General features: G+C 37.4%; 1 protein-coding gene across 3 annotated transcripts in view; it reads left to right on the top strand.

The window, feature by feature from the left end:
- Window positions 1-20,137, top strand: part of ZNF106 (zinc finger protein 106) — a 64,372-nt gene that overhangs the window by 26,036 nt on the left and 18,199 nt on the right. For all 3 annotated transcript variants that reach the window (XM_067029065.1, XM_059058098.2, XM_067029064.1), the window contains exons 4-14: window positions 2,798-2,995; window positions 6,236-8,413; window positions 9,484-10,117; window positions 11,281-11,350; window positions 12,686-12,840; window positions 12,924-12,984; window positions 13,481-13,819; window positions 15,800-16,580; window positions 16,943-16,998; window positions 17,874-18,019; window positions 19,683-19,817. In XM_067029065.1, coding sequence (XP_066885166.1) covers window positions 2,798-2,995; window positions 6,236-8,413; window positions 9,484-10,117; window positions 11,281-11,350; window positions 12,686-12,840; window positions 12,924-12,984; window positions 13,481-13,819; window positions 15,800-16,580; window positions 16,943-16,998; window positions 17,874-18,019; window positions 19,683-19,817 — 4,753 coding nt within the window. The remainder of the gene's footprint in view (window positions 1-2,797; window positions 2,996-6,235; window positions 8,414-9,483; window positions 10,118-11,280; window positions 11,351-12,685; window positions 12,841-12,923; window positions 12,985-13,480; window positions 13,820-15,799; window positions 16,581-16,942; window positions 16,999-17,873; window positions 18,020-19,682; window positions 19,818-20,137) is intronic.

The following is a 20,137-nucleotide window of genomic DNA, read 5'->3' as shown; positions in this document are numbered from 1 at the left end:
TATCAAGTAACTTTGGAATTATGGTTAATACTCTTTCTTTCAATGAAAGCAAAAATGTTTTAAAAATCTGTTTGATACATGTCCAACATATACTTGTGCTTTGGAAATTGCAAAATATGTGAGTTTATGATTATGGATATTTATCTTTAACAGAGTTAGTTACTGTCTATACTACATTCCTTAATATTTTTAAAAGTCAGTGTGGTCTTCCAATTATGTCTTTTAACAAGGGATTTTGATGGTTTGGTCATATAAAAAATTCTCCGTGGGAGTTCCCTGGTGGTCCAGTGGTTAGGACTCCATGCTTCCACTGCAGGGGCCACAGGTTCCGTCCCTGGTCGGGGAACTAAGATCCTGCATGCCAAGCCGCGCAGCCAAAAAAAACCAGAAAAATATTCTCTGCATTTTGGAAGTAAGGATAAAATCAGGGATTTTATTCAAGAATACCTTTTAGAATGATGTCCCTGGTACTGCAATATATGGTTTAGCATTGTATAAACTTTTAGGTAGAAAAGTGGACTAACAACATTTTCCACCGTTGTAGAGAGTTTAAAGCCCAAAAGATTTTCTAACCAGAAAATTCAGTTGATTTGAGTTGTTATTATAGTGTAAATTATGTATGCCAAGTTTGTTACAGTCTTCAGATTCTTCTGATGCTGCCCATTGGGGATAGATTTCTATTTAGATATACATTTTAAAAAAATTATTTATTTATTTAGGGCTGTTTTGGGTCTTCGTTTCTGTGCGTGGGCTTTCTCTAGTTGCGGCGAGCGGGGGCCACTCTTCATCGCGGTGCGTGGGCCTCTCACTGTCGCGGCCTCTCCCGTTGCAGAGCACAGGCTCCAGACGCACAGGCTCAGTAGTTGTGGCTCACGGGCCTAGTTGCTCCGCGGCATGTGGGATCTTCCCAGACGAGGGCTGGAACCCGTGTCCCCTGCATTGGCAGGCAGACTCTCAACCACTGCGCCACCAGGGAAGCCCTATATATACATTTTAAACTTCATTCTGTGTTGCTGTGAGAAAAGGCTTGCTTTCTGTTACAAGTTAACGTTCACTTTGAATGAACTACCTTAATTTTAATTGCTTGAGAGAAGAGTGTGGATATCCCAGGTAAACTGAAGAAAGTTGAGGATTATTTTTCTTTAACTATATAATTGTAGTAAAGTACAGTTGAAAACTCTCAGTGGAAATAATGTATTTAAGTTCCTGGAGGATTAGAAGGAATTAAACTATCGATATTTAGGGTAATTCAGGGAATCTGGTCAGAACTCATTAAAATGAATCTTAATGTCAAAGACTATATTGCATCCAGAGCATTTGAGGTACAAAATCAAAAAAAAGATGGAAACTTATGAATTTTCTCTGTTTTTCTGAGGTGTTTTTCAGAGGTGTTTTTCATGATTTGTACAAAGTAAAAAACTGTGTTTTGTTTACTTACTGGGCATTGTTTGTTTATAATTTGTCACCATTAACCATATACTTAGCTTGTTTCCTGGAATTTAGTAGTTGCTCAGTAAGTTTTTTGTTTTTAATGAATATTCAGATGATCTGTAACAGAAACCATCTTCTAGTAAATGAGGTGCTTAATTTTGAGGGTCTCTTCTGGCTAACTGATGTGAATTCTGCCCATGTCTTGTTGGATATATGTGAAAGGAAGATGAAGCAGTGTTGTGTATGTATTTCTGTGTCTGTCTGTCTTATCAAAGACAGCATGTCTTTGTATGTGTGTTTTTATAGAATGGCATAGGAAGTGCAAAAATATCACTAGTATTAACCCAAGACAAATGATAGAGTTAAGCCAATTTGGATTATTGAGTGGCTATTACTGTCCATTTATTACACATGTGCCCATGGTGTTCAGGTGTTTCTCATCAATGACTGCATAGATCGCTGAGCCAATCAAGGGACTCAGGAAGCTAAAAAAGCAGTTAAATTATTCATCTACTACAGCTCTGGACATTGATTCAAGACTTTGGCTTCTTAAACTGGCCAAGTATGAGATATACCATTAAATGTGTAAAGTAAAAGAAGAAAAAACCTGCCCAATTATCTTTCTTAACGGAGAACCTGGTTATACTTCTCTCTAAATGGTGTTCTTTTCTGAAACCTGAGAAAAACCATTTGCCTAGCACAGCTGTTAACTTCCTACAACTGAAATGCTTTCCATTCCCTTTAAAATAAGCCCTTCTGAAGCAGAATGTAGATCACATGTATCATCCGACCAAAAAAGTTTGCTGAGACTACTAGTATCATTTGCCCTGGGGTCCGGAATCTTCACATTCCAGGCAGAGCTCCAGCTGTTCCGATTTAGTTACCAGGTTGTGATTGGCTACACCGCCTACCCTTTTCTCCACCCCTTAATTTTTACTGGGAGAAAGCTTTTGAGCCAGAGATTAAATGTAAGAGCTGTCGCCAGGCTTTCTGAGTGCAGCTGGCACCATGGGTGTGCTCTGGAGCAACTTCTGTTTGCTCTGAGCCCCCCGCCCTGCCTCCCCTTTCACCACGTTTCCTCTGGCAAGGTTTTAAGTACAGCAATTCAAGAAGATTTCTCCTCCTAAACTATATTATTCTAAAGTGTATTGCCTCTTGATTGCTGGAAAAGAATCTTTAATTCATTTCAAAAGTAACTTATGAACAAACTTATTAAAAGTGATGAAAGGAGCACTGAAATTGATTAGAACTAATTTTTCACTGTGCCGAAGTGTGCAGTGTCTTTCAGAGGAAACTATAACAGATCTTGTGAGTGTGCCATGCCAGTGGGGAGAATTGAATGTCCCTCATCTCCCTCTTTCCCTAGGGACAGTAGTCATGAGTGCCGAGTGTGCGGGGTCACAGAAGTGGGTCTTTCTGCGTATGCAAAGCACATTTCTGGCCAATTGCACAAAGATAATGTTGATGCCCAGGAAAGAGAAGATGATGGAAAGGAAGAAGAAGAGGAAGATTATTTTGACAAGGAACTTGTTCAGTTAATAAAACAAAGGAAAGAACAAAGTCGGTAAGTAATAATTTTGATATTTTAAAAAACCTATCTGAAACAGAATGTAGTAGAGAATACATTTTCCATTTACATTCTTTTCAACCTATAGCATTCAGATTTATCTTTTTTTTAAAATTAAATTTTATTTTTTTATTGAAGTATAGTTGATTTACAAAGTTGTGCTACAGACTTATTTATCTTAATTATAAAGTTTACCTTGAAGTTGCTGTCTTATTTATAAAAGGCAGTGGAATGCTTTCTTGAACTACTGTATTAACTCCTTAAAAAAAAAAAACCCAAAACTCAGTATTGACCCTACCTAAAAGCTAGCTATAGCTGCTATATATCTGAATTTTACCATGTTGATAACTATGTTTAGAACTGTTTTCATTAGTTCAAATTTTTTTGGATACCAATAAATTTGGTGTCCAGATTTTCTAGTGGAAAGGTATTAGTGAATAAGCTTCATTTGAATATGTTATATGGCATTTCTTATTTCATCCCTTAGGAAAAAATTGTTTTGCCTAATGTGAATTAACATGGTGCTTCTACCAAATTTGATTTATCCCTTTATTATTAATTTCTTCAGTATATATTTATTGAATAAATTTGTATTCAATTGGACAGTGTCAGGATCATTTTAGCAATAGACGTTTTATAGCTTGTACTACATAATTTCATACCTACATCTATAATTCAGGTATTAGCCTTTTGTATTTTAACATTACTGATTTGTGGTCTGAAGAGTTTAATTAATGAAGCAGAAAATTTCAGATATGAGTACAAGAGATATAGAACCAGTTATGAGGTGGGGTAATTTTTTTAAGTCCTAGAACATGATAAAAAACGTTTCAAATTATAAAAATTTTAAAGATCCTTCTTGAATACTAGTTATCCCTGGTCTGTATTTCGTTTTCAGTTAGAGGTTTGAATATAAAAAAGAAGTAGTTTTTATTCTATATGCTAAAAGTTTTTTGAACAACTCCTTGAAGGAGACTTTCTTAGTTTTAAAATGTCCATAGCAACATGGTTCTTAAATTGTTTAAGTTGCTTATCCTTCAAATAACATTCTCACTACTTTCAGTATAGCTGTAGTTTACTCTTGTTTTAGGGTGTTGGAGCCTCTAGGAGACTAACTTCTATTTTTGTTCTTACCCTCTTGTGCCACTATTAGCTTATCTGTATAAATGATTAAACATTAAGTCAGAGGGTAAAAGAGCTTCTCAGTAAATTAGACATTCGTGTTGTAGATACTATTCTTTGTTTATTTTTATATGCCTCTTTGATGACCTATTTATAAAGTCATCTACTTATTTCTTCATGAGGTTTTTTTCTTTTTTCCTTCATGAGGTTTTTAGTTTAGATTGTTCTTTCTGGGCTGTGGGTTTAGCTGCATGCTGTTGTCCCCCTGACCTAGCCAATTCATGATGATCTAGGAATTTTACTTTGTGACCGACTTATCACCCAGTTCTCCTCATTTCTGGATCATAATTAGTAGAGCCAAGTCAGTGATCTCCTTGGATGTCATAAGTTTCATACTGCCTAGAAACAAAAAAACAATTTGGTTAATGGTGGTATAAAAATTTTCCAAGTATCTGTAGTAACACTTGTCACTTGGGGACTTAGGGTCTCCTGTTTAGAAATAGTTGTAATTCATAATGTAAGTGGATGTTTGAACTTTTAGGTAAATTAACTTTTAATTCCATCTTGTGAAAAAGGAGGAAATTCCAATTTGTGTCCAAAATCTTATAGACATTCAAAGCTTTTAAAGCCATTTAAAGTCAATACTGAGTTTAAAATTTAAGGAGGGAACCCAACTGCAGAAACTTTGAGATTTTTATTCTCAAGGTCTAGTGGTTAAGAATGTGGGCTCTAAAAGACTTGTGGTTGCTAACGGGGAGGGGGGAGTTGGGGAGGGATGGATTGGGAGTTTGGGATTAGCAGATGCAAACTATTATATATAGAATGGATAAACAACAAGGTCCTACTGTATAGCACAGGGAACTATATTCAGGATCCTGTGATAAACCATAATGGAAAAGAATATGAAAGAGACTGTATATATATGTATTTGTATATATATATACATATATATGTATAACTGAATCACTTTGCTGTATAGTAGAAACTAACACAGAATTGTAAATCAACTACACTTCAATTAAAAAAAAAAAGAGCTCTAGAATCAAACACTAGTTAGTGCCATAACACTAACTAGCTATCTTGCTCTAGGCAAGTTACTTAACCTCTCTAATCCTCAGTTTCCTTATCTAAAAAGTAGGAATAATGCTACGTGCTGCAGAGTTGTGAAAATTAAATGAGATAATCTATGTAAAGTGATTAGCACTAAATGCCTTATGATAAGTAGGTACTCAATACATTAATTTTTTGAGTACATACCACATGCTAAGCACTGAGCTAGGCATACTATAGGCGCTTTTTAGATAAAAATGGTTTTACGCCTATTCCTGTGATGTTTGCTTAAATTTATTCATGTTTCTGTGAGCTCCTTGTCTAACATGAATAGTTGAAACAGCTGTAGCTTCCTTATAAAAACCTCTCGCTCATGGAGCTCCTTATAGCACTTACTGTGGGTGCTACTTGTTATGTGCTATTTTACTCCTGTTTGTGACCCTGCTTATTTCCTTAGCTATATTATAAGCCCTTCAGGAAGAGGAACTATACATAAAAGTTTTCTTTTACCACTAACAGTCACTGAATGTGTACTTAATAAAGTGTTTATTAATGAAAGTGATTGTGCAAAGTAAAATCTTACCATTTAAAATAGGTTAAGAAACTGGGTTTTCAGAAAGAACCAACTATTGAAGAAATTATGGTATTAAGAGCAGGTGAATTTAAATTGTATTAACTATGATAACTAACCATAGCTACAAAATATACTTGTTCTTATTTTCAAAAAGTTGTATAATATAAAAATAATAATTGGATGATAGGGACAAAATTCCAGAATATGCCAAGAAAAACAGGAGCAGGAGAGGGAAGATAGTATAAATGTGTCAAGTTTTTAATATTTTGGGGTGATAGGAGACACAAGATACTAATTTCTAGTAAATAAATTGTGAAATGTAAGTTTATATCATTTAAAGATATGAAAGCATCTACTATTTGAAATAAAAGTAGTCTGTTACATATTCTAGTTAACAGAGGAGGAAGGCAGAGGGGAAGTTGGGTGGGTTATGCCTTTAGAGGGACCAGGAGAACTCTTTTAAATCACTAATGAAAGACTTTTTCTTCCAGGCAAGATGAACCTTCCAATAGCAGCCAAGAAATAAACTCTGATGACAGACGATCCCAACGGAGACGAGAAGATCGGATTCCTTACCAAGACAGAGAGAGCTACAGTCAGCCAGCATGGCATCATCGTGGACCTCCTCAGCGGGACCGGAAATGGGAGAAAGATGGCTATAATAATACTAGGAAAAACAGCTTCCCACATTCTTCGAGGAGTAGTGGTGGATCAAGAGGATGTTCTGGGTGGCATAAGGGTGTTGCAGGAGGCTCCTCAACTTGGTTTCACAACCATAGTAATTCTGGAGGTGGTTGGCATTCAAATAGTGGAATGGTAGATTGGAATCATAATGGTACAGGAAGGAATTCCAGTTGGCATTCTGAAGGAACAGGTGGCTTTTCCAGTCGGCATATGAACAGCAGTAACGGAAACTGGAAATCCAGTGTACGTAGCACAAATAGTTGGAATTACAGTGGCCCCGGAGACAAATTTCAACCAAGCAGAAACAGAAATTCTAACTGTCAAATGGAAGACATGACTGTGCTATGGAACAAGAAATCTAAGTCAAACAAATACAATCAAGAGAGATATAAGTGGCAGCGGCAAGAAAATGACAAAGTTGCTGCAGTCGCCACATACAGAGGTCCTTCTGAAGGATTTACAAGTGATAAGTTTTCTTCAGAAGGCTTACTTGACTTCAATTTTGAGCATCTGGAAAGCCAAACCACTAAACAAACAGATACGTTAGCTTCCAAAGTTGGTGGGAAGAATGGCAGTGTAGCGAGGGAAAAGCTCCGTCGCTGGACTCCTTACCCTTCCCAGAAGACTCTGGATTTACAATCGGGAGTGAAAGAAGTCACTGGTAACAAGTTGGAAACGATAGATAAGCCTCTCTTTGATTTTAGCTTGATAACCACAGGAATACAAGAGTCCCAAATAGATGAAAGAAATAATTCTCCAACGCTGAAAAAAAAGGAAACACATACTAGATCTCTTAATCACAAAGCCACTTCTGATTGCACTGCTTCCTATGAGGTAGTGAGAGAGTGCCCCATTATAGAAAAACCTGAACAAGAGCATACCTTAAATAAGATGCCATTGCTAAAATCCCCACTCCTTCCAATTCCAGTCACTAAATCAGCTCCTCAAAAGCAAGATTCAAAGAATCCCTCAAAAAACACCAAAACGAATTCTTTTTTTCCTGGAGAACGCTCAAACCCCTTGAACAAACCCACTGTGGAAGATAGTCAGGGTTCTTACATATCCAAATTGCGAAATTCAGGTCCTCGTGTTTTAAAAGGGCATAAAAGTACATTTGGAACTCAAAGGGAACCTGATGAAAATTTAAGTGATACGTTACAAAAAGCCAAAGATGTGCTAGAGAGTAGTGAGTCATTGCAAAATCCACTTCTTAGCGCTTCTAAAAGGACCAGGAATTATGCAAAAGCAAGTAGGAATGTAGAAGAGTCTGAAAAAGGATCTTTGAAGATTGAGTTTCAAGTAGACGCATTAGAAGATGAAAGTGATGGAGAGATATCTGATGCAGAAAAGAATGGAACAAAAATTGGAACCCTGGGTTCTGCAACTACAGAAGTTTTATCCTGCAGTACTCATGCTGCTGATGAGAAAAGGGGGGATGACCAAAACCTGAAAACATCTAGAAAAGCATCCACTTCCCCATGTAACTCAACAGTTCACCAGAAAGAATCTGAGTTACAAATGACATCTGTAGCCAGCCCACACTCTGACTTACTGCTAGATTTGAAAACCTCTCTAGAAGATGCACAGGTTGATGACCCTGTTAAATCTCATGTATCTTATGAAACAGAAGGCTTTGAGAGTACTAGCTTGGATGCTGAGCTTCAAAAAAACGATATCGGTCAGCCCTCAGGCCCTCTCCTGCCTGAACTAAGTAAGCTTGGCTTTCCTGCCTCACTCCAGAGAGATCTAACCCGTCACATTAGCTTGAAGAGCAAAACTGGAGCACACCTTCCTGAGCCAAACCTCAATAGTGCTCGCCGCATCCGCAATATCAGTGGTCATCGAAAGAGTGAGACAGAGAAGGAGTCTGGGCTCAAGCCAACCCTTCGGCAGATTCTAAATGCATCTCGGAGAAATGTCAACTGGGAACAGGTCATTCAGCAAGTAACCAAGAAAAAGCAAGAGCTAGGCAAAGGCTTACCCAGGTGTGTGCCTCTTTACAGTATCCATTTCCCTTTTTTTCTTTTTTTTTTTGCGCCTTTTTTTCTTTTAAACTTACCTTTTGACTCTGGTCAAGAGAATTCTCATTGTTAAATTTAATTAAATGTTTGCAAAAAATATACGTTGTAGATGTCTGGTTTAAATATCCAAGAGTGACTGCTACTCTATAACAAATGGAATAAAGTGTTTCCTAGCAGGGAATTCAGGTTAAAAAGAAGCACACCTACTTCTGAGAAATGAAGTAGGGACAAGGAAAAAAACTTAGAAATCTAACACTTTGGTGATAGGGGCCATAAAGTGACAGCATTAAAAAAGTCAATCTATAGCTCTGTATCTATCTATAGATCTTAATGAGTGGTACAACTTTTAGGTATAACTCTTCTCATTACCTTTTACTTAGAACATGTGGATGGTTATCCTTCTGTATTTGCTCTGGGCATTGTATTTGTGATCACAAAATACTTTCTCCTAAGTACTTGTGTAATAGTTTGGCTGTTGATCTTATGTTGAGGCACTAAACCTTTCTGAATGGTAAAGCAGCATTCAACATAGGTTTGCTACTTGAAAATCATCCTGCTTTATAATTACATAGCCCTCTAGGCTTAAATTTCTATCCTTGTCGAAATAACATACCTATTGTGCCCCCTTTTCTTTTCCTGTAACTTGTGAGTATCATTGAGTTTATAAAGTTCTTAGCATGGTGTCTGCTGCTTGTAAATGCTTAATAAACATTTTTGTTTATTTTTTATTTGTTGTTAAAAATTATGTATTTATTATTGTTGATTTAGAGCTCCATATTAAATAAAACCCTCAGTTTTTATTCCCTCCTTTTGTATATAGCTGTCTACAAATATCTAATTGGGTACTTGTTACATTATAATACTTACAATAGAGTTAACTTACTTTATGTTTAGAAGTCTTAATGCTCCTTGAGGGCAGAAACCATCTATTTATCTTTGTAACCTCAGTGCTTAACAGAGTCTGGCACATGAAGTGGTGCCCCCTCTCCCAACCATGTCTGATTAATTATTTTTCTTTTTCTTTCTTTCTTGAGGTTTGGCATCGAAATGGTGCCTCTAGTTCAAAATGAACAAGAGGTCTTGGATTTGGATGGGGAGCCTGATCTGTCCAGTCTAGAAGGATTCCAGTGGGAAGGTGTTTCCATTTCTTCATCCCCTGGGTTGGCAAGGAAGCGAAGCCTTTCAGAGAGCAGTGTGATCATGGACAGGGCTCCTTCTGTGTTTAGCTTCTTCAGTGAGGAAGGTACCGGCAAAGAAAATGAGCCCCAGCAGATTTTTTCACCTAATAACTCATTGAGGTCTGCACAGAGTCAAAAAACAACCATGGGCCTTAAGCAGGAAGTGACACCTCTAGCTGCCTCCCTAAGAACAGATGAAAGAGCTGAAAATGTTGCTACTCGAAGGAGACATAGTGCTCAATTATCATCTGACCATATGATACCTTTGATGCACTTGGCAAAAGACCTGCACAGCCAGGAGAGCTCTACACCACTTTCAGAGAATCACAATGCCCAGGAGAGTAATGGAGAAGGAAACTCTTTATCATCAAATGCATCCTTAGCCCTTGCAATCTCCAGTTTGACAGATGCAGCCACAGACAGTAGCTGTACTTCTGGTGCTGAACAAAATGATGTCCAGAATATTAGAAAGAAACGAAGAGCCACTGGAGTGAGTATGATTCCTGTGCTTTTTGTAGAACATTTCATGAGGTGACTTGGCCTCAATTAGAAACTTAACTGTTTAATTTTTCTTGGGTATCTGGGGTTGTGGTTCTTCCTACTCTGGAATAAAAGATTTCTGAAGCTTACTCTTAACTTTCATATTCTTATCCTACTGGTTTCTTTAACTGAGTAACTCTAATAAGTTAGATGTAATTGAATATGAATGTATAGTACTAGGAAAATATGAAATCATCTCTAAAACTAGTATCTAAGCCAATGATGCTTTGTATCACCTGATCAAGGAATGAGCCACATCTTCAGCTATAACTTTATCTGTTTTCATGATGCATTCTGTACTGCTGCTGAAGAAAGGTACTCTAGTGTTGCATTTGTAGGGCATGTATGCTTGTTGGACCCAGGACTACTAGGCTTAACACTAAGGTAGTTTTATACTATGAGAGTACATCTATATGAGCATAGTCTTAGTCTCTGTTACTGTATCTTTTGTACTTAAGTTACCCAGCCTGGTCTTTTTAGAATCCATTACTTCACTGATACTTCTCTTTTGGCACCTCTGATGTTAATATTGCCTAACCCTTTCAGGAACCCTTTCTGAAAAGAAAGAGTTGCTGGTGGTAATATAGTCTGGAATCAGCACTGTGTGAAAATGGGCTGTTTCCTTTAATATTGGGACAATATAACAAAGTAGTTACTCCAACTCTGCTCCTTTGAGCTAGATGCTGTAGTGGAAATTATTGGATGAGAGATTGTCTTACAACAAAGCTCATATCTTGGGGCTTGTCTCAGGCTGTTGAGTTTTTTGTTGTAAAGATTTTCTTGCTGAATTCTAAAGTAGAAACTATGAAATCAGATACATGTATTATTAGCTTTTACCAAGGTAATATGCTTTGCCTAAGCCCTGTGGGATTAGCATCCCTCTAGGATGCTAGGGATGTATTTGACCTTGGATTGTATTTTTTTTTTAAATCAGATACATTCATTCAACTAATATGAGTTCATACCATGTTCATGAGACTCCTACTGCCCTGTTAGAGATGGTAGCAATAATGAAGAATAATGTATGACTGTCTTAGAACTGGTTCTCTTTTTCCCCTCCTGGATAATGGCCTTTACATATTTAATATTATTCAATTTTCTTTATCTCCTTAGGATGGATCTTCTCCTGAACTCCCAAGTCTTGAGAGAAAAAATAAAAGAAGGAAAATTAAAGGAAAGAAAGGTATAGTATAAAATATTCTGGCAGAAAGAAATTGTTCTTACAGCAATTCAGCCTTTTTACAACTTGGTACAGAGTGTAACTTATCAAACATGGAATGCCCATTTATTTATTTATTTATATTTGATATTTTTGTTGTCTTGCTTAAGGGCATAGAAAATGTTTGATTTCCTACTTTATCCAGGTGCAGCTGTAGAAGAAATATATGATGCCACCTAGACCTGAAAGCTAAAGTTAATATATATCTTGGACACATTGAATTCAGTGTATAGCTAGAAAGTGTCACTGGGCCTTTTCAGTGGGGTGAAGAGGAATAGGATATTTAGTAAAAATTTTATCCCTCTTGGTCATTTATAGCCATTTCTCTCACTTTCCATTTTTGAGGCATCTTGGCTGCTCTTCTCACGTGAGTTAAGTAGAGAAGTTATTAGCGTGGCTCCCTGACTGATATGCTTCTATGACTCTTGCCTTCCACTGACTCTAACACCGTTAGGGTATAAGGGCTGGTGCAGGAAGTGATTGGATGAACTTTTGATGATTGGATGTGATAGATAAGGTGGGAGTCAAGGGTGACCTCATTTTCTGGCTGTGGAAGTTGGGTGGATGATGGCATTATTTGTAGAGCTAGAAAATTCCATGAGAGTTGCAGGTTGAGGGTAGAGGAAGATGATGAGTTCCCTTTTGGATCCCTTGAGTTAAAGGACTTTAGGGACACATAGGTAGAGGTATCAAGTTGGTAGTTGGATATGTGGGTCTGGAGTTTAGGGAGAGGTCTTGGAGTATTGAATGGGAAAGAGGCAAACATAAAGATGACAAATACGTGCACATAGTAGAACATTTTATTTAAAGTAACTGAAGTGTACTGTTTCAAAGCTATATTTTCTTCAGGATGCCTTTTGTAATAAAGAGAACTACTTTAAATTAACAGACTAGAAAAATATGAATTGGGAAGAGAGCACAAGCAGTTCAGGTTTGGGGCCCAATCTAAGCCAAAGCCTTGGGTGAAGAGGGTAGTAGATAAAGGAATATGGGAAATGAAACCTACAAGAGTTGATTTGCCTGGGACAGAGATTTCGCTTGGAAGGGTCATGGTGGAAGATGGTGATTTGGTAAATTGGTACCATATGGTGGTACGCTTGAACCCATGAGGCTTGGTTTCTGACAACATCAGGCTTGACTACATGATTTGTAAAATTTGATGAGTCTCCTTCCAGTGACCTAGTGGGGAGAAAATAAAGGCCTGTCCTAGACAATTGATGCAGTTCCATCTTCTGAGGAATTATATTATTAAAGAGAAGTCTCCAGTATTAAACTGAACCTTATGGTTTCTTTTGACAGAACGTTCTCAGGTTGACCAGCTGCTGCATATTTCTTTAAGGGAGGAAGAACTAAGCAAATCATTGCAGTGCATGGATAACAACCTTCTGCAAGCCCGTGCAGCTCTTCAGACAGCTTACGTTGAAGTTCAGAGGCTACTTATGCTCAAGCAGCAGGTAGTAGCAGATGGAATGTCTAGTGAAAATGGATCATCTTGAAGTTGGATTTTAAAATGCTTAACAAAATACTTTATTTTTAGATAACTATGGAGATGAGTGCCCTGAGGACCCATAGAATACAGATTCTACAGGGATTACAAGGTATTCAGAGAATCTGATGGATTGGACCCTCTGTAACTTGTTACTTTTTGGTTCTCTGTGGAGGGGAATTAAAGTAGTTATGAAAAAGTTAATATGATTTTTCTCATGTCTCCTTGGTTTTATCCTATAGAAAGGCCTGTGAGACTGTACATCCCCAAAATGCTTAGCAGTGGAGATAATGTTACAGAAAGAGTCCTGGGTTAGGAATCCCAAGACTAGGGTTCAAATTTTGTCTCTTCTGTTAGCTGATGTGAGTTTGGATCAGTCACTTAAAATCTGAAAAATTAGAATATTAATGCCTGTTCTGTCTGTATCTTTGGTGGTTATATATATATTATATAATATATATAATATATTATAGCTTATATAATAATCTATTTTAAAGAATTATGAGGGTTTTAAAAATTCTCTTGTAATCTTTAAAAATACAAATTGGCTCAGAAATGAGTGGCTTTTCAGATAACATTTTTGCATTTGTATATGTTTCCCATTCTAGAAACATATGAACCTTCTGAGCGTCCAGACCAGGTTCCCTGTAACCTTACACGAGAACAAAGGAACATTAGATCTCAGACATCTGCTGATGCCACACTGCTGCCTACTCCTTTTTTCCCGGTTTTCCTGGAGCCTTCATCTTCCCATGTGTCTCCATCATCCACTGGAGCCCCTCTCCAAGGAATCACATCTACTTTCCAAGCCCATGGCAGTGTTCCTGCTCCAGACTCATCAGTTCAGATTAAACAAGAACCCATGTCTCCTGAACAAGATGAGAATGTGAATGATGTGTCACAAGGCTCTGCTTGCAATGTGTCCAAGGAATTACTGCAAGCTAATAGTATGTAAACTTTTCTCTGGGTTAAGGGCAACGCTGTAGTGGGTCTACGGCAATTTTATATCAGTGATGTAACATCATACTTGCCCATTAAAACTGAAGTTATTACAGTTTTTCTTGAAGCTTTCTTATTTAGGAAGATTATTTAAATATTGGTAACCTTTTTCTAATTTTCTCTAATGTAGGATTACTGAAGTGACTTTGGATTAGCACTTAACAGGTTTCATTTATTAGGATTGGTGCAGAATTATTTGGTTTTTGTGAGATAAATGGCATTGAACTTGTTTAGTCAATTTTCTAGATAAGATATATCCTCTGAATTTCTCATTACTTAACTATCTTTATCATTTCAAGTACAAACTAGGGTTAATATAGACCTGAGGAACAGGGGGCCATGATGAAAGGCAGAGGGCTCTGGGGTTTGGAATCATCTAATAGAAACTTGGGTGGTTTTGAGAAATAGCCAGGGTTTTTACTCTCTTCATAAAATAATTCTTACCTAGTTACCATTTGAGAATAACTTCCAAGCTATTTAAAATCTCATCTGAAGTTTGTATAACCACAGTGGTGCTACATTGAAAATTAAGTAAGAAGCAAACAGGGACTTCCCTGGTGGTCCAGTGGGTAAAACTCCATGCTCCCAATGTAAGGGACCTGGGTTTGATTCCTGGTTGGGGAACTAGATCCCGTATGCATGCCACAACTAAGAAGTCTGCATGCTGCAACTAAGAAGTCCGCATGCTGCAACTAAGAAGCCCGCATGCTGCAACTAAGAAGCCTGTGAGCTGCAACTAAAGATCCCACCTGCTGCAACTAAGACCCAACACAGCCTAAATAAATAAATAAATAAATAAATAAATATTAAAATGAAAGAAGCAAACTGATATTGTGTGATTTTTTTTTGAGCAAAAACAAAAAGTCTGAAGAATTATCCTACATTTTGCTATCTGTTGCAACACTAATCATTGATATCTACATCAAATGTATATTATCTTTCATATTGAATTATGTTATTTTTATATGGATGCTATTTAGCATTTTCAAAAAACTATTAGTATTTTTTTCAAAAATAGCTTGTATTTTATTTCCTTTTCTGATTGCAAAACTAATTCATGATCATTGTAAAAAATTGGGGAACTATAAAAATATGGATTTGTTATTTTGTTATATATTTCAGTCTTTTAAAACTATAAATGTTTATGTGTTTACACGAGACTTTATACAAAGGACAAGTCATAGTCTGTTATAACTTGATTTTTTTCCCATTTAATTATCATGATAATTTTCCTGTGTCATAAAAATAATTCATTTAAAACACTATTTTACTAGTTGTATAATATTTCAGAAGTTGCATAATCTGAATATACAATAATTTATATAATCTTTGAATATTTACATTTTTTCCTTTTTTTGTATTCTGTATAACGCTGCATTGTATATGTCTGAGTATGTCTGTGATTATTTCATCAGTTTAAATTTCTAGACATGAAATAAGTCAAAGAAAATAGACATTTTATGTCAGCTGACTTTTTAACTACTAGTATGTAGCTAAATTGGATGATATACAGGTAAAATGCATAATGAAAACTTCTAAGAAACAAAGGTGAAAGCACTTTAGCTAAATAGATATTTAAGTGTCTACTAAGAATAAAACACATTGTTAAATATGTGGACATTTCAAACATGAAAGAAAAAAGATCAATAGAAACAATCCCTGTCCATAAAAGGAGCTTTTGTAGGGTATAAGACATGCATGTAATTTGTGACATTAATGCAAGGCAAAGTATATAAATACTGTAATAGAAATATGTGTAGGTTATGGGAAGCTGAGGGGTGAGATAACTAAACCATGACTGTTAAAGTTGTTAACATATCGAAATGTCATTATCTGGTAGAAGTTCAATCAGTGATAGCTGTAGTTTATGACTACAAATACCAGACACAAAAACGATGGAATAATTCTTTTTTTCCTTCTCAATTCAGGAGAGATCAGTGACAGTAGTCCAGTTTATCCAGTTATCACTGCAGCATTGTCCTTATCAGAGCTAACAGAGAGATTCCATGAGCCTAGCCAAGAACTGAAGTTTTCTGTGGAGCAAGGAAATACCAGAAACAGAGGGAACAATCCCTCTTCCCAATCAGCTGGTCTTCCTAGCATAAATAAAGAAGGTGAAGAGCCAAACAGAGGCAACAGCGGGTCTGAAGCCTGTACCAGTTCTTTTCCAAGATTGTCCTTTGCTTCAGAAACCCCTTTAGAGAAAGAGCCCCACTCTCCAGCTGACCATCCAGAGCAGCAGGCAGAGTCCACTCTGACATCAGCTGAAGCTAGGGGGAACAAGAAAAAGAAGAAACTTAGGAAGAAGAAAACTCTGCGGGCTGCCCATGTTCCTGAGAACAGTGACACTGAACAGGATATATTTACTGCTAAACCTGTAAGGAAAGTAAAAACTGGAAAGTCCACTAAAGGGGGGAAAGTGACAACCTCCACCTGGGAAGATAGCAGAACTGGTCCAGAACAAGAGAGTGTCAGAGATGAACCAGATAGTGACTCGTCTCTGGAAGTCCTAGAAATTCCTAATCCTCAGTTAGAAGTGGTAGCCATTGATTCTTCTGAATCTGGAGAAGAGAAACCAGACAGCCCATCTAAAAAGGATATTCGGAACTCCACAGAGCTAAACTCATTAGAAACTTCTCGCTCTGGTTGTGATGAAGTTAGCTCTACCAGTGAGATTGGCACCCGTTATAAAGATGGCATCCCTGTAAGGTAAGGACACCATGTTGGTCCAGTCAGAACAGCTTTCACCATTCTATTCTTGAAAAATAGAACTTCTTGTTCTGAATCAGAATTTTTTTAAAGAGTCATATTTATAGAAAATCAATAGGGATAATGGGTATGGAAGAGTCAAACCTTAGCAATGGAGATTTTCTGTTTTCTCATTTGTGTTGTAAATATTTACTGTACTTTTATTTCCTTTCATATAGAAATTTCAGATGGAGAAACCCATCTTTTATATCATTGCTATTTTGTCCATTGTTTAGAACAATCTTTTGAGTCAGGAAAATATAAGTTTTACTGCCTAGCCTGTTCACACAGATGCTAAGAAGACTTTTGCTATTATTTTGTAGTGTGGCAGAAACTCAGACTGTGATCTCCTCCATAAAAGGATCAAAGAACTCTTCAGGTATTTGGTTGTTCAGTTTTATTTAAATTAATCACAGAAAAAATGTCTTGTAAATATTAGAGCCAGGGTTTAAATCTACTTAAATATGCTTATACAATAGGGGGTGGGGACTGGGCTTGTTACCAAAGGATTGCTTTGACTAGCAGTTATGGTATCCCTAAATCCTCAAATCCTGGCATTTCAGTTTCTTACTCCCATCTCTCTTACCTGACTGTCTTACGTGTTCAACTAATTAGTATAGTTGGCCTTCTGTATCTTTGGTTCTGCATCTATGGCTTCAACTAACTGCAGATCGTGTAATATGCATTTATTGAAAAAAAAAAAAAACTCGTGTGTAAGTGGACCTGCACAATTCAAACCATGTTGTTCAAGGGTCAGCTGTAAAAAGGAGGATGTGTATAGGTTATATACAAATACTACGCCATTTTATATAAGGGGCTTGAGCATCTGTGGATTTTGGTGTGTGTGGAGGGAGTCCTGAAACCAGTCCCCTTTGGATACCAAGGGACAATGGTATTAAGGTTTTGTTGGCTCTGGGGGGTTTTGCTTTGAGAAGGAACTGCTTTAAAAATAATGCCTTACTCAACAAAATAACTGGCAGCAGAGGAAACTGGTTGTGGAAAGATACTTGGTGTCTTATGGGTATCACTCAAAGCTCACTATATAAGTATCTTGTTCCGAAGTGAAAGGTCTTCTCTGCCTTTTCTTATTATGAAATCTTCATAATAAAGATCACTAATGAAAATGTGGTGTTTTGCTGGGGGAACTAGGCTTTAAGGAGAATCCAGTGACCACTTTTTCTTAATGGTTTAAATTTTTTAGTATCTTTTGAGACACAAGCAGACACATCTCTGAAACATATTCTTGTTTTCTAGAAGTATCTTCAGAGCCAGGAGATGATGATGAGCCCACAGAAGGGAGCTTTGAGGGGCACCAAGCTGCAGTGAATGCAATTCAGATATTTGGGAATTTACTGTATACCTGTTCAGCAGATAAAACTGTTCGAGTTTATAATCTCGTGGTAAGTTGATACATCAATTTGCATATTTTTGCTTGGTTGCAGGTTTTAGAAACTCCAACTAGCTCTCTTTTAGACTAGGAGTTTATTTGCTGTCCAGAGATGGAGTGGGCTTTAGACTAACTTTAGATACAGTTGATCCAGTGTCTCAGTGGGGTCACTGGAGACTTAATTTCTTTCTTTATCTCAATTCTGCCTTCTCTGATATCACCTTTTCCTAAAGCAAGTTCTCCTGCTCACAGGTAGATGTCAGTAGCCACAGGGGTTTCTTTTCCCTCCCACCACCAAAAAAGGGTCCTGTGCTTTCCTGTCTGAACAATCACTTGGCAAAAGGAACTGGGATTATAACAATAGGCTCGCAACAGTCAGGTCCCAGCCCTGGAGTTGATGCTGAGGTCTGTCACATAGCTGCTACATAATAGAGAAGGGATAGAATGAGTACTGGGGAAGTAGTCAATATAAGAGGAGGCATTTTCCCTGAGAGTTGATTAATTATCCTGGTTATTAAGAAGAGCAGCAGGGCTTCCCTGGTGGTGCAGTGGTTGAGAGTCCGCCTGCCGATGCAGGGGGCACGGGTTCATGCCCCCATCTGGGAGGATCCCACATGCCGTAGAGCAGCTGGGCCTGTGAGCCATGGCCGCTGAGCCTGCGCATCCGGAGCCTGTGCTCTGCAACAGGAGAGGCCACGACAGTGAGAGGCCCACATACCGCAAAAAAGAGCAATAGTCTTCCACTACGCCACACTTAGGATAATCTGATGCTTATTACTCTCAATTTTCATAGAATGGACTTTTGAGTTTTGAGTCTGGTATGCGTCAAAGTAATTCTGTTTATCCACAACAATAGCCAAGAAACTTTAGGAACACTGTTTGAACAAATATGATGAAAGTATTTGAAATTGATGAAGTCCTTGAAAATCAAAAGATTAGATAGATGATGGACTGAGAAAATGTGTTTGCTGTAGGCAACAGGTATATAGGTTCCTTCAGCCTAATAATGTGAGGGCAACAGGGATGACTGAAGGAAGGAAGCAATGGTACCAGGACGTGTGAGTGTAAGATTTGGGGAATTGGCTCTAACTCTGAACTGAAAGGTAAGTATAGGTATATATGTACATTCTAAATATATAACAGTATGTGCACAGAGACAACAGGATGTTCCATTATGAAACCACACCTGGAACACGACCTGTGATGGCACCTGACATGTCTTTGAATATTGTGGCACATTCTCTGCATACTGATCAAATGCAGGAACTTATCTGGGTAATTAGCTATAGTTTGGATTTGCTAGCTTTTTGGTCCATATGTTGGAGAACCTTGCCCTACATGTTAACTAAAATACTGATCTGTCTTATAACAAATTGCCCTAAGTATTGGGTTGGCAAAAAAGTTTGTTCAGGTTTTTCTGTAACATCTTATGGAAAAACCCAAATGAACTTATGGCTCAGTTAACATACAGTTGCAGGTACCTCAGTACATGTGACTGTTTGCTGGGCATTCAGTGAACAGGTATTTACTGAACACTTTTTGATACCAGGTACTATTCTAGACTCTGAGGCTACAACAATGAACTGTATGTTTTAGCATTTTTTTTTTTTTGAGGAAATGCGTTATCTAATCCATTTATATCCACAAGTAATGATCTGAACTGTGCTTGACTTTAGAGTCGGAAGTATATTGGTGTCTTTGAGGGCCATACCTCCAAAGTGAACTGCCTCCTGGTTACTCAGACCTCTGGGAAGAATGCTGCCCTTTACACTGGTTCCAGTGATCACACCATTCGCTGCTATAATGTTAAGGTAAGTGGGTCCAACAAAATCAAATGTGATAATATTGAAACACTTTGACTGTATTTACTGTGTAGAGTGGAGACACTGAGACAGATGCTTCATTCTGTTCACTTTCTTGCTTCTGAACTTACTTCAGTACCCTGTATAGCCTTTGGAAGAAATGAGGCTTAGATCTAAATCATGTTTTCTGTCTCTCTCCACCAGTATCTTTTCACTTACTACTATTAATAATATACCTCCTTTGATCTTTTCAACAATTACTTTTGATTTTTATTTTCACGTCATATGCCAAAATTAACACTAGAGAGAAAACAAAATGTTTAAATTTT

The sequence above is a fragment of the Kogia breviceps genome, chromosome 3, assembly GCF_026419965.1.
Source record: "Kogia breviceps isolate mKogBre1 chromosome 3, mKogBre1 haplotype 1, whole genome shotgun sequence".
Taxonomy (NCBI): Eukaryota; Metazoa; Chordata; class Mammalia; order Artiodactyla; family Physeteridae; genus Kogia; species Kogia breviceps.
Note: the sequence above shows the minus strand (reverse complement) of the source record. Positions and strands in the feature narration are given on the sequence as shown.